Source organism: Xiphias gladius, chromosome 13 (assembly GCF_016859285.1).
Source record: "Xiphias gladius isolate SHS-SW01 ecotype Sanya breed wild chromosome 13, ASM1685928v1, whole genome shotgun sequence".
Taxonomy (NCBI): Eukaryota; Metazoa; Chordata; class Actinopteri; order Istiophoriformes; family Xiphiidae; genus Xiphias; species Xiphias gladius.
Window position 1 is genome coordinate 7,740,031 of NC_053412.1, and position 16,181 is coordinate 7,756,211.

General features: G+C 43.8%; 1 protein-coding gene across 4 annotated transcripts in view; it reads right to left on the bottom strand.

The window, feature by feature from the left end:
• Positions 1–205: 205 nt before the first annotated feature.
• Positions 206–16,181, bottom strand: part of nrp2a (neuropilin 2a) — a 63,356-nt gene continuing 47,380 nt past the window's right edge. For 2 of the 4 annotated variants that reach the window (XM_040142037.1, XM_040142036.1), the window contains exons 12-18: positions 14,568–14,648; positions 14,234–14,332; positions 10,411–10,676; positions 9,635–9,731; positions 7,844–7,876; positions 2,782–2,844; positions 206–2,587 (exon numbers count right to left, since the gene is read on the bottom strand). In XM_040142037.1, coding sequence (XP_039997971.1) covers positions 2,283–2,587; positions 2,782–2,844; positions 7,844–7,876; positions 9,635–9,731; positions 10,411–10,676; positions 14,234–14,332; positions 14,568–14,648 — 944 coding nt within the window. In that variant the 3' untranslated portion in view covers positions 206–2,282. The remainder of the gene's footprint in view (positions 2,588–2,781; positions 2,845–7,843; positions 7,877–9,634; positions 9,732–10,410; positions 10,677–14,233; positions 14,333–14,567; positions 14,649–16,181) is intronic. The other 2 variants (XM_040142038.1, XM_040142039.1) reach the window with 2 other exon arrangements.

Below are 16,181 nucleotides of genomic sequence, written 5' to 3' on the forward strand. Positions count from 1 at the left end.
GCAATTAAAAGTGAAAGTTTGGCTTTAAGCCTCAGATGGAGTTTGTGAAGAGTTGGACAGGAAGTATTTAGTTGTGCTCACAAGTATTGAGGAAATGTCAATAATACTAAGAAAACATTGCAACAGTCAAAACCTTCCTGTTCTTTTACACATTTTCTAAATATATCACAGTAAGACCAGCTCGTTCCTCAGTATGGTATAAATCCTTTATTAAATAATCATAACAATAATTATAATAACAATCATAAAAAGAGCTTTCCTGTACAAAGACCCCTTTTAAAACAACATCAGCAGTCCGAGCAGTGCGAAAGGGGGGGATCCTGTCCTTTTACATGTTTGGTCCTCCCAGGCAGAAGGGGGCGCTGTCAGTTTCACTGTCATTGTCAGTGTCAAATTACTATATCTGATTCCGGCTCCAAAGGCAAGCTGGATCCCCGAGCCTCCAAGGCACTTTGAAGAGAGTCAGTGGGGTCCAGAGATGCGGGCCTCAGAGGAGAGGGACGGCGTATGTGTGCGTCCATGGTGAGCGTGAGTGGGCTGAAATGTTGAGTGCATGTGTGTGTGTGTGTGTGTAGCGAATCCACGGCATTTATGTACTTCATGGTCTCAAATATATACCTCTCAGCAGCAGCCATTATTCCCTTCATTTTTAGGTCTGAGTGCCACTCAGTGTGTGTGTCCAAAGTTTCATTAGTTTCTGAGAGAGTCAGTGTGTGTATTCATGTTCTGTATATAGATCTGTATATACAAGTGAAGTAATGTGTGTATGTGCATGTGCATGGGAGGGTCTCTCACCCTTGTCTTCTCATGGCTTATGAGTCCATTCAGAGTGTATAAGACTAGATTCTTTCTGATTGGTTGAAAAACTGCCCCGAAGAATGCCCGCCTTGCTGTGCGAGAGCCGACATTAAAAAACAAATAACAAAATCAACTTCAGAAAACAGGTTGCAATTAGCCAGCAGGTTGAGATGAGGGTAGGTGTGATGTGTGTGTAGGGAAAGGGGGGGTGGGGGTAGGTCCTTTAAATCATGGCTTTTGAGGTCCTCATGTAAAAAGAGAGAGAGATAGATAGCTCCTCTCTTGTCTTGGTGTTGCCTCAACGTTCCTTTTTCAACATTTCTGCAAACAGTCTTGCTTTTAAGGCTTGTTGTGTGTCTGGGCACACAGTCAGTCGATTGAGAAAGCAGTTTCTGGCTGTGCATTTGTTTTTGATCCCATTTGTTTTTTTGTCCTCGCAAAAGCACAGAGAGAACTTTACCCCTGTGAGAGAGAGAGGCATGGGGGTTTTAGCGCTCTGTCAGTCATGGTCTCTCTCACTCTCTCTTTGTTTCTCTTCCTTCAGTGGTTTTCAGTCTCTGCTCTTACCAGCAATCCATAGGTTGCACCGAGCAAAGCTCCTTGACCTTTCATCATTAACCACAATGTAAACGTGACGCTCTCTTTTACAGGAGCCAGCAACAACAGTCTCCGACAACTAAATCTACCAATAATGTCTCTCTGTCATTAAAAGAATGTGTTAAAATCCACCCCCCACCTCTACACACACACATACATTTTCTTTTGCCTGTTTTTTTCTACTTATCTGCCATCACAGAACAAAAACATTAAACAGAAAGAGAGTGACCGAGCAGAAAGACAAATTGGAGGGACGTCAGTGACTAAAAATACCACAGACTGTCAGGAACTAAGAGGATAACTGAGGCTGATAGATAGCAGAGTCTGCGACGGAACAAAAAACTCAACGGGCCACACAAAGGAGCTAAGTTCTAGGCCACTGTGTTCACATGTGATCAAAAAAGACGCTCTCTAAGCACATTCATAACCTACCACCTTTCCAACACAACGTCTTCTGACTTACTATGTGCAGCTCACAGTATCCAGTTTCAAAACTAGACCTCTTACAAATCTATGATGCATTTATAAACAGTTCTCTTTTGGTGGAGCAGGAATCTGTAATTGATATGTGTAGATATTTATTTTTTGAGGACTAACATCCCCACAATGGAACAATCCATATGGGTAACCCCAGTCTTTCTCTCATCGGTTCTTTCACCACAAAAACTACCAAACACTGGACAGTGCCACGTTTTTGCAAACAGGAAACGAGCTCTCATTTGAGCTAAAAAGTGGCTTTCTCATTGTCCATGTGTTCAGGCATCTGCACCATTGCAGAAGTAAACTGACTCTAAAGTGAACTGGAGGAAATGAAGAAAATAGTGAGAGGTTTTCACAAAATGGCTGTATCTCTCGCTATTGTTCTGTCTCTTTTTGTGTTTACTCTCTCATGCCTCGGTGCAGCAGCGCTGTTGGTTCAGTTTGACCTTGTGCTTCAGGCCGTCGTACAGTTCGAAGTTGTAGTTCTCCAGGGTGGTGGAGGAACGTGACGACAGGCCGCTGTAGGAGCAGGTGCAGTACAGGAGAAGGCCGGCGCAGACTGCCCCGAGTAGGACGCCCAGGGAGCTCATGACGATGATGGTGACCAGGATGGGGTCCAGGGTGTACAGCCACGAGTTGTCCTTCTCTGAGACACGGGTCACTGGAGGCTCTGATGACGGGGATGCTGTGTTCCACTCGGTGGACTGTAAAACTGTGACAGGAAGGGAGAGAGGGAGAAAAAGCGGAAAAGCAGAAAAGAAAAACAAGAAGTTAGTTTGTAATAACTTTGAAAGTTTTCAGTGGGAAGGTTAATGAGAATCTTTTCATTTTAACTTGTGTTTTCTTGAAACAGAAATGTCACAAAAGGGACTAATATTCTGCCTCTATTGATGAAAAGGTGCTTACCTCCACCTGGCAAGTCTCTCCCACTGAAAAGTCGTCCATCTTCAAATGCATTGGGTTTCTTAACTGTCAGAGAGGAGCAGAGGTGACATGGACTTTAAGCATCGAGCAAATCCTCCACATAATTATTGTTATGTAGCATAGCAAGTGGACAAAAAGATGGTGCTAAGGTGATGTAGAAACTCATCTCCTATTCACAGAGTCTCATCCAAGTTTTCAAATATTTTGTTCTTTACTATACTTAATTGAATATTTGCCTGTTTCCGGTTTAAATTTAATGCCATTTGTAGTAAATATGTTTATGTGATAAATAATCTTTTGGATATTGTAAATTAGTTCATATTTACTAAATATTTTCAACACACACACGCACACACACACACACACACACACACACACACACACACACACACACACACACACACACACACACACACACACACAAAAGTCTTGGAATAATAGAAAAATATGACTTTATTAATAGAGAAAGATCACTTAGATACATTCCTGTCAAACACACGGTCATCACATAACATACTGATGGTATAAGACTGTTCATTCCACTTGAATAAAGATGCAAACATGTCATCATGAAATAATTAACATTACCCATTATTATCACCATTAAAATCATCAACACTAAGTTTAAGAGTGGTGTACAAGATGATCACGGAAAAAATAAAGTAATGGCAACAAATGTCAATATTTCAGTAGTGCGTGTGACAGTCTTGCTTTCCATTTGGAGAAATTCACGACACTGCCTGGCGATGTGAAACTAAACATTGATATGTATGCGAGAGTCTGAAGGGGAAGATTGCAAGTGTGGTCAAAACTAGCAATGGCTGCAGCACTTAAGTCGAGCACCAATAGCTCGAGCGTACTCATACTTTAGGTGAGCTTTCTTTTCACTTTTTTTGTGTGCTAGTGTGTGTTTGCGCTTGCTGCTCCTGGCAAGCATTGGGGAGTGGGAGTAACGCTTGGCAAGGCACACGTCTGGATTTGGCGGTCTTTAAGGGCCAATGGCCTTATTAATACTGTTTCCAGGGCAACTGAAGTTGGCAGCAGATTTGGCGACAGAGGTGCCGAAGATGGGAGGGAAAAGTGCTTACTGCAGCCTGCATAAATGTTATCTGTCCATTAACTAATTACAACTATTAGAGGCTTGGAGTGGAACAGTTTTGAGATGGAGAAGGTAGGGTGTCCAATCCCTCCTCCCTAAGTTGATTTAAGAGCATATAGTGCAAGCATGCCAGAAAACACCTTTTTTTTACACTTTGGAAAGAAAAGTGCAGCTACTAAATTGTGACAACAAATTGAGGTGGATTCTGCTGAGCTGTGGGCTAGTAGGTGATGGATTTTTGCTGGTGTGACAGATCGCGAAAGCATGCCCGGTTAAGCCGCAGAGAAAAGACTTCAATTTCATTCAGTCCAGGGTGTTAAACTGAGCTCGTGTCAAATCTCACCACCTCCGTACAAACTGATGAGAGAGAAACTGGCACCAATTTATCTTTCTGAGTCAGAATTTTGAGAAATTTCACAATAAAAAGGGTTTTAGATCCCAGATATATTAAATATTAGTAGGAAGTGCATTAGCTATGTCTTATTTTATGTTAATAGCCATTCATGGCATCTTATGGCACTAAAGGAAGAACCATCAATAGCTGGAGCTCTGCTCTGGTTTTCATAATGTCTTGGATCCCACTCAAGGGTCTACATATACAGCACAACACCGCATTTATGGGTTCCAGCTGGTGCAGCGGCATTGTGGGATTTGTAGGAGTATAAATCAAGTAAGAAGTGGTGATAGCAGACAGCTGTGTCTATTTACAAACCTAAAAACAACAAGCACATAGTCACACTGAAAACACAACGCGGCTTGGCTCAGCTTGGCTTTCATCTGGGCAGCTTAAAGACATGGGGAACAATGGGAGTGGGTGATATGAAGCATAAATGGGAGTGGAACAACGAGCCTTATTACGCCAGAGAATCAAGATGAAACACTAAACACTGAAGACGGCTGCATCCATCACTGACTGATGCCTTTATCAGGAGAAGACAAGATGTTCAATCAAACGAGCTGGTTATCTCCATTTGTGATGCAGGACTTTAAGTATGATGGATTTGCATTACTTTGTTTTTAAATGTGCACATGCTCTGTTGAAAAGGACAATGGAAGGATTTTTTTTTCTCCTCCGTTACAACAGCCTCACTACTGGTAGAACTCATATCACAGCTATCTCGTGTTGTTATTACAGAGATACCAAGAGCTTTATATTCTGGGGCTTGCCAGATCATTTCCACAGCTAGCACAATGAATGCCTCTCAGCCTAACGGTTTTCTCTTCTCTCTCAGCACTGCAGAGCTCCTCATGTCTCCGGGGTCTTGTTTTAGCCTGTGGTTTGGCAGCACGGTCTGGCTCTTGCAGCGGAACCAGTTTGACCCCCTCCTTTTCCCAGCCCACACATGTCTGTGTGTATGTCCATGCTGGGGTCATTCCAGGAGGACTGCTGGGGTTATAAGGAGCCAGACGGCACTCAGCTGCCCGAAACAAGCTGTTCAGATAAATAACTTACTCAGACTTCAGTCCTCTCATCAGAAGCAGCTTAGTGTGAAATGTCAACAGCAAAGAAGAAAACAGCAACCGAAGCTACATCCATTAGAGACAGAGGGAGAGAGCACAGTGTTTCTTTGAAAATTTTCACTTGGCAGTTTAGGACAACGTCTGTGTCATCATCACCCTTGCAACTGTAAACTAGAGGAGAGAGGGGTTCGTCAAGTGGATGTTCTGTCAATCTTGCGGCATCACGACAAACACTGCCACTGACATCACAAACTGGTGCCCTCCTCTGCCAAACTCAATGCAACTAAGTGCTTCTTTTCAGCAGAGGGTACGGTGTCGGTCCCGGCTGTCCAATCTCACTGTCAGGACTGGCTCCACCCCTGGGGTGGCCATACTGGAGGACCAGTTAGAATACTGGAAGCACTGCGAGGAGCTGTGATAGGCCACTGACAGCTGGCTCTTCTTGGTGGCCAGGTGTTGTCGGCAGCAACAGAGGGCTCTGACCAAGATGGCCACTGCCAGGAGAAGTAGGACGCCCCCGGCGGCCATAATGTAATACCAGTGGATTGGCAAGGGAGGCACAGGAACGCCTCCCCCTGGTGGAGAGATACAGAATAATTGGCCAGCGGGAAAAGAGAGGAGCGGCACTTGTTTATCTACAGTTAATCCTCTATTTTCTATTCCTTTGTCTTCATCATATGAACAGCAGGCGTGCACCTCATATGAGCATGCACAAGCATGCCATTGCAAAAAATAAAATAAATCTCCAAGGCCAAAAAAAAAAGAAAAAAAAAATCAAAATGCATCCATTTCTCTCATGTAGCTTGTTGTGCAGTTGAAGGACAAGTTTTCACACCAAGATCATCAAGAGATTTGGTTTGAAATCAGTCCAATGGTTGCTCCAATCTAATGCAATGCAATTAAATTTTCTTCAAAGCTCCGATGGAATGACTTGGTGTGAAACGAAAGCCAAAATAATTAGTTATAAAAGCACCCACACACATTGAATTAAGGAGCTTCCTCTTCCTGTTTCGAACTGGCACAGGAAGTCATAAACAGCCCCCTGATAAAGCCTCAGAACCATGCAAGAATCAGTCAGACACCACATGGGAATCCAATGTTCCAGAGCTCTCTTGGAGCTGATATTGGATTGGGATTTGTTATTTAGCTGGCTTGAGCTGGCAGATTTGTTTTGAGTACATAATTTATCCTGTTCTCTGTTCTTGGTTTTTCATTTTCCTTTTTCTCTTGCATCAGCCTCTTGGCCAGTCCTCTCCTCCTCAAGCCAAGCGCTGTCTCCTTAGAGACTATCTCCACAGATCCTCTACACTCCTGCCCTTGGCTTGAACCCCCTTCTCAAATTCTTGGTAACAACCAACTAACCACCTTCCAAGAAGCCGCTACTCGATTATCCAAGTCTGCTATGCAAAAATGAACCCCTGAAGACACTGAAAAGCTAGAAAATAGAGGCCACATGTACCATCCGAACTTGATGTGGAGAGCTGTAAGACTGAGAGAACGTCACATTCAACTAGGGAAGGTGAAGCAGAGCTGAATACATGCTGATTTTTAGACCGTGTCACATAATTACAGAGGGAAATGGTGTGTGCTCCTGCTACTTCACACGGCCCACACTCATTAGACAGAACTGAGTTAGGCAGAGGAGAGAGACACCCGTGCTTGCTGCTGCTCAGTCACTCTATCTGATTGCTTTTCACTGGGGACACTGGTGTGTATGTGTGTGGTGATATGCATGTGTGTGTTTGTGCAAGTTCTTGAAGGGTTAGAGACTCTGTGTGAGTGTGCGTGTGAAGACGGACGAGTAGAAAAGTCGAAGAAGTGCACACACATCACATTCGCACTGAAACCGCCAAGCTCTTATCTTATTGGAAGACATTATGAGATGCCAAAACGCTAATATCAATCTCATAGAGTCCCCCAGGATGCTCTAAATATTTTTCATGATGCAGACAGTTATTTAAAACCCTTCAGGCTGTGTCAGGCAGCCTAGAAATGAGAATATGTGGCGCTTTTCAAATATCTGACTCCATGAGGTGTGCTTGATTTATCTTGCTGTGCACGCACAGTTTGCTCTTTTGAGACTAATCCTTTATTTCCACTGAGCAGGACAAGGTAAAGCTAATGAACAACAATACATTACTAAAATAACTTGGTTAGAGTCTGAGAAAATTCATTCGGTATTTGCAAATTTAATAACTTATATTTTAGCATGGGGTTTAGTATTTGTTTGGTGATGTCTACATGCTGCTAATGATGCGATGAATCACTTCTTTTGAAAATGAACGCAGTTTTATTAATCCGGAATCACGCACCTCTGGCTAGAGACTCAGCCTCTGTATTGTCGGTGGAAGGACCGGTTTGGTCTGATTGTTTAGCGGTTGAGACAACTTAGTGCCGCCAAGCAAAAAACCCCAGGCTAGTGCATACCAACGGGCAGGAAGCAAGACCAGAGAGGAAGTGACATCATACCAGAGTCAAACTCACCTGGATTTTCAGGAGAAAAAGCTGCAAAGGGTTCTTCGAGGACAGAGAGAGAGCCAGGCAGACATACAGAGAGGAGAAGAAAGAGAGAAAGAGAGTGAGAACTGTTAGATAACTTTAAATATGAGGGAAAAGTCAGCCAAATGTCAGCCAAATGTCACAACACTATCAAACTCCTCCTGAGGAAATTTAAGTTAATTCCTCAGATAACTCACATGAATTATGGCATTTACTCAGCTCCTTTGCTAAAATGCAATTTCAAACAGAGTACGTTGTGTGAGTTGGGAATTTGAGATGGGCTGAGCTGAGAGTGTACAGGGTACGTGTGTATGTGTGCGTCCGTGTTCGCAAAGTTCACGCATTTCAAGTTGTTTATCTGCGGAGTCCAGATAAACTGGAGCGGGCTGGGCCGTTTTGGCTTGCTGCAAATGCAGAGAGCAGAACCTTCACTTTGATTGCCTGGAATGCAAACACAAAGAACTGGTATGTGTGTTTTGGTATGTGTTAGATAGTGTACGTATGTGTGTGTGTGTGTGTGTATGTGTGTCGGGGGGTGGGGGTGGGGGGTGGACTGAGAGACAAAGAGGAAAAACCGACTTGGGAACTTGCGCCTTTTGGTGGGAATGCCAACGTACTGTGAGGAACTCAACTGTGCTCGGTGATAAGCAACATCCCAGCATGCTTTGGGAGTGGCAAAGGAGGGGAGGGAAGGGAGTAGAAAACACAGCAGCATGGAGGCGGGGTGGGGTGTGGGGGTGGGATGGATAGTAGATGGCTGGGCTGTCGTCTTTGCCTTCCGAACTGCTGCGCCGCTTCGACTTTCTTAAGATTCTCTTGACACACGCATACACACAAAAACTAATGATAGAACACAAAAAGGCAAAAACATAAGTGCTTGCCACAAGCTAGGGAAAAACACACACATACGCACGCGTACACTTTCCCTCAATTACACTTTGCCTTCTCCCCACTGTGATCCAGCTCCGAACCCCACTGGACGTCAGTCAGAAGCAATGACGGCAGGTTTTTGGCTCTGACCCCCCGGCTCGGTCTCTGATCTGTTAAAGACCCTCTCCAAAGCCTCTGCTCAGGCCAGATTAAGGAGGCTGTGCTGGCACTCGGCTCAGACAAGGCACCCAGAAACTTGCTTGGGAAACAGCCTGTCTAGTAATTCCCTTTGACGGCTTGGGAAAAGCTCTGTTTACAAATACGACAGAGGAGTGAGTGCAAGAGAGATAGAGGGAGAGAAGAGAAAGAGAGGAAGAGAAATCTAATGAAACATAGATTAGCATCTCTGGGGCCCACAGGGCGTTTATGGCCTAGTTTTCCTATTCTTCTTTTCTTTTCCTTTTTTTTGTGGAGGAGTAAATGCTGTCCCTCCCTCTCCTTCCTCCTTTCATCTATGTATTCGGTGGGCTCTTCTGAGGAGAGGCTGTCTCCGAAACTTGGATGGGAGGGCAAGGGAGTGGAGGGAGGACTGCAGGGTGGGGCGGTTTATCACCTCATGTGTGTCACTGTTCAAGGACCTTACAGCTAAAAGTGGAGGAGGTGGAAGGGAAATAGAGGGAATGGCAGATAGATGGAGGGCGAGATGATGAAGCGATGGTAGTGTTGACAGGGGATGAGAGGGAGCTTGTGGGTCAAACGGATGTGTGTGTGTGCATGTGTGTTGGTTTATTTTTCAATATTCTTCTGGATGGGAAAGATTTTGGCAAACTGAAGAAAAAAAAATACAGTTTGTCCCCGTCTATCTGTCAGTCAAAGAGTTGTCCTGTGTGTTTGTGTGTGACTTACGAGTACACTCTTTCAGAGGGGTGCTGGAGCTCATGTGGATGTTGTCTATCCAGATGTGTCCTCTGGTGCCGTGCACAAAGAAACCCTCCATCACAACCTACCACAGCCAAAACAAGGGAGGAAGAGGGAGAGGAGGAGGGGGGAAAAGTTGAAAAAGAAGAGGAGGAACAGGAAGACGGAGACAGGATGAAGGCAAGGGGGAGCAGGGGGGTGGAGGAAAATTGAGAATTGGGACAAGCAGGATGGAGGAGGAGGAGAAAGAGGATAAAAACTTAATATCGTGCCTGTGATTTCAAAGTTACACTCAGCACTTGCAATCATCCTCCCCTTCCCTGCAAGCTTCTTCAACTTACTTTTTTATGAGAACATAAACTGCTTGTGATGTCTCTGACAAATGCACAGCGATCCCCAAACAATCATGCAGCCAACAGAGACAATATGGCTTACTTTAGCTTCTTTTGAAGTCGAACCTGGCCTAAGGTGACAGAGAGGTTAAAACTGATGCTTTCATATGCACCCAGATGAATATGACTCACTCTAAGGAACCCTGATACAGACATTAAATACATGTTTCTCTTTCTGGGGAGACAGTATAAGGATCTGGCCTACATACCTATGTATCAAGCAAACATATTTTAATACAGTACACTGATATTGGTCAGAATTTTGGGGCTTTTATAGCATAGCTGTTATGACAATCTGCCCCTTTTCACGCATGTAAAGATGAAAATTCATTCCAATTATTACTTTACCTAAAAATGTGGTCTTATAATTACCTGGAAGTTCTTAGGGGAACGAGGCAGGATAGTGCGACCCTCCCTCCAGACACGGCCCTGATCATCCTTCAATGTCCAGAGGAGGGTCTCCTCGTTGTGGGCGTCCCGCAGCAGGACCTTCAGGTGGCCCTGGGCTTCTCCCGACAGCTGATAGGAGAAGAGGAGGCAGAGGGGCCCAGTTTCGGCTGCCACCACAGGGCTCACGAGCCGGGCTCGCTGCTGCTCTGTCTTTAGGCTCGCGTCCATGTACAGATAGCTGTTGAGCTCTGGAGGGGAGTGAGATATGTCAAGATGAGAGGTTACTTTGTCATGTCTGGGTAAGTGTGTGTAAAATGAATCAAATGTTATGTAAAAGTACAGTCAATATAACAAGTCACCACACACTCTTGCAACTCCTCTGCTTTCAAAATGAATAAAAGACCCTAAATCCACATGTGCTACCAGTTTTGAAAATCCTATGAACTTTGAAATGAATTAAACTATATCAAAACTAAATTGGATAAACTCAGGAACACATAGGATCGAGTAAAAAGTAATAAAAAAGTTGACATTGCAGATTTACACAGCTACAATGTGCACCCAAGTTGTTTTAGTATTTTTAACACATTGCCAAAAATCAGCAGAGCTTTGTTTCGACCTTGATTTGCTGGTTGCCATAGTCAAATGAAAGTTAAAAAAAAAGCCTGATTTAATGGGTTTTCATTTCAGCCCTTGAGGCAAAAAAAAAGTAGGAAATTTGAAAGGCTGTGTAGAAATTTGATATCCACTGTAAATGGATGTTAGTGAAATGAGTTTGTGGGGCACAAATGGAGCACATACACACACTGTTTGTCTTCATGAATAGAGCCAAACAATTTTCATCATTAATCACCACTGTTTGCACATACAGGCAGACTCAGACACATACACATCCTTATGCATGCATGTACAGAATGTGTTTTCACACAGTTATATATATTTCCAACATGACTCTCAAACAAAACAGAATCTAATCATCAGTTACTAACAGGAATGGGATCACCACCACACAATAGTCACACTAAACAATAGGGATATGACAAATATAAACACACAGAAGAATAGGTCCAATGAGAGCGTCAGCTGTACATGGGTTGCTACCAGAACTCCAGCCAAGACCCTCGGGGCCTATTTCTCTTCATTCCCTTCCAGGTAAATGACTTAAACAACGGAAAGGTCCCACAAAATGCACACCACTCCATTTGTTTACACCAGAGGATGTTTAGTTTGCAAATTGGATGCCGACATGAATTCCATTGTGAGGGGGTAAGACTGGTGAGCCTACTGTATGTATGAGTGTGTGTGTGTGAGAGAGAGAAAAGAGACTGCATGTTTATGCCAATGTATGTGTGAGAGAGTGACTCAATGAGGCATCTGGTGAAGAGTTTCTTAAGTGGGCCCTACGGGAAAATGTCCAGTATCAACAATCTGCAGATTAAATCACCTGCTTTATCATGAACAACTGCGTGTGTTTGTGTGTGTGTGGTGGAGCAAATGCGCCTCTCTGTTTTACGGGCAAGGAAAAAGTAGTCTGACACGGGGCCATAGAGGCATTTTCCAGAAAATGAGTGTAACAACATGAGGTCTGTCTTTTTAACACTCCTTTCTTTTAGCCAAAACACCTTACAGTAGCATCCAGTAAGAGTGTATGTTTTTACCACAGCCATGCTCAAGTTATTGAGTGACTGGGCCAATAACGTTCTGCTGTGTGTGTGTTCGTGTGTGTGTGTCTGTGTGTGTGGTCCTTCCGGCAGATCAGACAAGCAGTATCTGGAGGGACAAATCTTACCCCAACTTGACGGCTCCCCTCTGCCCGCCATACGCCCAGACTCGCCTGTGTGTGACACTTCAGACAGTGTGTGTGACAGTATGTCCCTTGGCCCTTCGCAGCTCTGGAATGAATGTGTGTGTATCTCCGTGTACTCTTCCTTGCTGCACATGACAGTGTTTTTTTTGGGGGATGTACTGTATATACTGTGTGTGTGTGTGTGTAAACGCCTAGAGAGGATGTGCGAGTGAAACATATTTGTGACTCCGCGAGGCGTTTTATCACTCATTTTAATGTGTGCACCAAAGCCTCTTCCATCGTCTCTGCCTCGTGTTGAAGCGAAGTGTCTTGCAGCGAACCCCCCATTGTTGTGCTTCTTGTTTGTCAGATAGCTCATAATCGAGACTGCCTCGCCATACACAGCACAACAGAGCATTATTAATCCATTACAGCAGTCTCATGCAGCGAGAGGCAAACAAGGATTCAATCTATGAAGGCTAGTTAGCAGATTTTTATTATTGGGGGTATATTAAGCCAAAGGATACAACAGTATAAGGTGGCTAATTTCAGCTCAGTGTTTTAGGACTGGTTTCATGACTGCAGTCAAGAGGGGAGGAGATCATAGGTCAGTGAAAAAGGAATTCAATAGAGGATGAAACAGTGATTTGATAGCGGTGAAATAATGATCCTGTGTTAGCTGGGATTTCTGACCTTCGACATCTGTGGGAAAATCAAAGGCCGTCATGGCATGTCAAACGGCTGGAAATGATACTACATACATGAAAGCCACAACCTGAGTAATCTAAGCAAACCTTTCCAATCCGGCTGTGATGAAAGAAGCGGCTTTGAAGCCCCCTGTCAAAGGTGGTTATGACCTAAATTGGTCATGCTTCAGGAGCATGTCTGCCTTTCCTGCGATCCCGGTCGCTCCGCTTAACATAACACAGGTGACATCACAAGTTTGACAAAAAAGTGGGCATGCGGAACCTCTTGTTCAATTCTATCCAGCAGGAGAAATGTTGAATCTTTCATGGAAACTTGCTCAAATCCAATGAATATTAAAACATGGTTGGGATAACAATCCTGTACCCTGCCTATGAAAAATTATAAATAGTGCTATAAAAAAAATCCTCCTTAAATCCAGCAGGAAATGTCTTCTGTAGCTTTTAATAACATGCCAAAAGCTGCACTTTTGATCCTCTGGTACGTATAAAGGGAAAATGAATAATTATTTCTTTAAGAAGTGTCTAAGTAGATGGAAGTCTACACAGCATCATCTGGGATGTGCCTGAGGTAATGGAGGGGCAGTAAAGGGACGGCTGGGAATAACTGCTCGTCTTTGGAATCTCCTGATCTGAACTTAATTGGAGCTACGTGGTCTTAACCCCTTCCTGCCGAGTCAAATCGTGCATTTGGACACAGGGAGGCTAGTAATCGGAGAGCTGGTGTGTGTCACATGTTACACATGTGAGGCTGTATGTGCTTGACACAGCAGTGGTGTCTCTTTCCCTCTGATTCCCTCAACTCATTTTCATTTTCAGTCACTCGGAAAGAGCAGCATGGCTGCCAGACGATATTGCTGCTAAATTAGACTGGTTTCAATTTAAGGAATTATTTTAATCAAATTGAAAAAGGACTCAATGAAGATGCACAAGCAGAATGTCTCCATTTAATTATAGAAAACAGTGCCTTGTCTAGACCCACAGAAGTTGATAAAGTAAACTTAATGCATCTGTGCTTGTGCAATTTTACCCAACCAAATGAAATTCCCTTAGCAGCTGCATACATAAAAGCTGTGCTGCAAACACTCTGCAGTTGACAGAAGTTTATAGAGAAACCCATGTACCGCCAAAATAAAACTGAAGGTGTCCAATGTCAACCTGAGGTGCTAACTGCATTGTTTTGTAAAATCATCCAGATGTAAGTGTTAGACCAATAAGTTACTTAACTTCCCTATAGCAGCTCTGGGTCGTTCTGATAACCAGACAGCGGCCGTGAGTCATGCATAATCTCCACATTACTGATAAGGAGACTCACCGTGCAGGGACCAGAAGAGAGGGGCGTTGGGGTCATGCGTCCAACCACACAGGCCATGGTCAAAGTCGCACACACTCTCTGATGGAGCAGACGTAGCTACTGTAGAGGTGGAGAGCAGTGAGGATGGAAAAGACAGAGCAAGAGCGAGGGCCAAAGGGCACAAAGGCATGAGAAATCACAGTCATTTCAGATAAAGAAGTATTCGTAGCGACTCTACAAAATGTCATACAGCCCTTTCAAAGGCTTTCATCTTTGTTATTACAGCTTCCTAATAACACTATTAAGCCAGTATTTCTTTTGCTTTCATGTAAAACACGTTGCTGCTTGGTCTCACCTGTAGTCGTAATGGGGACAGTGGTGGTTTCAATGTCGGCTGGCAGAGTTGGCGTGACTGGGTCAGCTGTTGTGGTGGTTTCTACAGAAACAAACATGACACAGCTCAGGTCAAAGATGGCACAATGAAATGATCCTCATACATTCATGTATCGTAAACAGTACACATTAATCACCCAACGTTTGTTTAAAAGATTATTCATGTGGAATTTCTGCCTTGGTGTCAGGCATTAGGAAGGGCCAGGAAACACAGACAGGAAGGGAAATGATAGGCAACAAGGCAGAAGGAACCTGAAAGGCATGAGGTATAGTTCACACCCATAATAACTCTCAATTCTGCCAATTTTCTCGTGATTTATATAGCAATGTAAGCTTTTAAATTTTCAGTGCTTAAAGAAGAGTACAAGAGTACAAGAGTAAGATTAAAAGACTGATACCACTCCCATGTCTCTACGTTAAGTATGAAGCTGCAGCCGGCAGGGGGTTAGCTTTGCTTAGCATAAAGACTGGAAACAGTTGGAAACAGCAAGCCCGGCTCTGTCGAAAGGCAGATGACTAAATTAAAAATTTTTTTCATTGCAACCTATGGCACGGAGCAATCCAGTGTTTCACATGCTTTTCCCCCTGCAACTAATCTCTTACGCCAAAACAGTTCAGGTTCACTTTAACAGCAGTGAGGGGATGTTTTAAACAGGAAACTTGAGAGTTATACTGCTGTTTTGATTTAACCTGTCTTGATTTTTTAGTCATTATTTGTCACATAAATATCATGTCTGCGTGTCCTATTACTATTACGGTTGAATTAAAGTGCCTATCATTATTAAACTAACTGTATCTCTAATCCTGCCTCCGTTCGGGCACATATAGCCCCAGATCACCCGAAGGGGCCCCCGCCATGTTGTGTCTGGGTGCTCTGGCGTCAGTGTCTGTCTAACACACAAGCTGACTCAAATACGCAGACACACAGATACACGGGCGCACATGTGCATGCGCAGACGCAGAATCACACACGCTCGCGTACATACAGAATGCCTGGCGCTAAGGCTGATGGATGGATGTGTCCAACAAACTCCCCTCGACCTTGGACAGGGTGATCGCACTCTGGGACCACTCACTGGCTGTCAGGGAGGATACAGAGCACACACACTCCATCTCGTGTGTGAGCTATCGTATGTGTGTTAGCGAGTGTCTCCCTCGCTCCATAACTCATGCGTACCCGAGAGAAGGGAGAGCAAACACAAAATGAAATGTATGATTTTCTCTCTGCCCTTAACATCTATGTAAGCACACATTTATCACAAACAAAAACAAAAAAAAAAAATGCAAAAGCATAAATAAGACAATTTAATGAGACAATTTGCTCATTAAAGCACATCACATGTGCACGCAAACAGACACATGTTGAACAGGCTTCGGTTGGAATGTGAAGTGGGAAAAAGCACTATATTATTAGGAGCAGATGGGTCAACCCTGGTGTGTTATGGGAGTTTACACAGAGGCTTGGGTCATGTCTCAACCAAAGAACAAAATTTATGTGAGTAAACTGTGTAGTCTGTTCTAACCTCAATTTCTGTCTATATTACCATCACAAAAAGTCATTAACAACATATGTGTA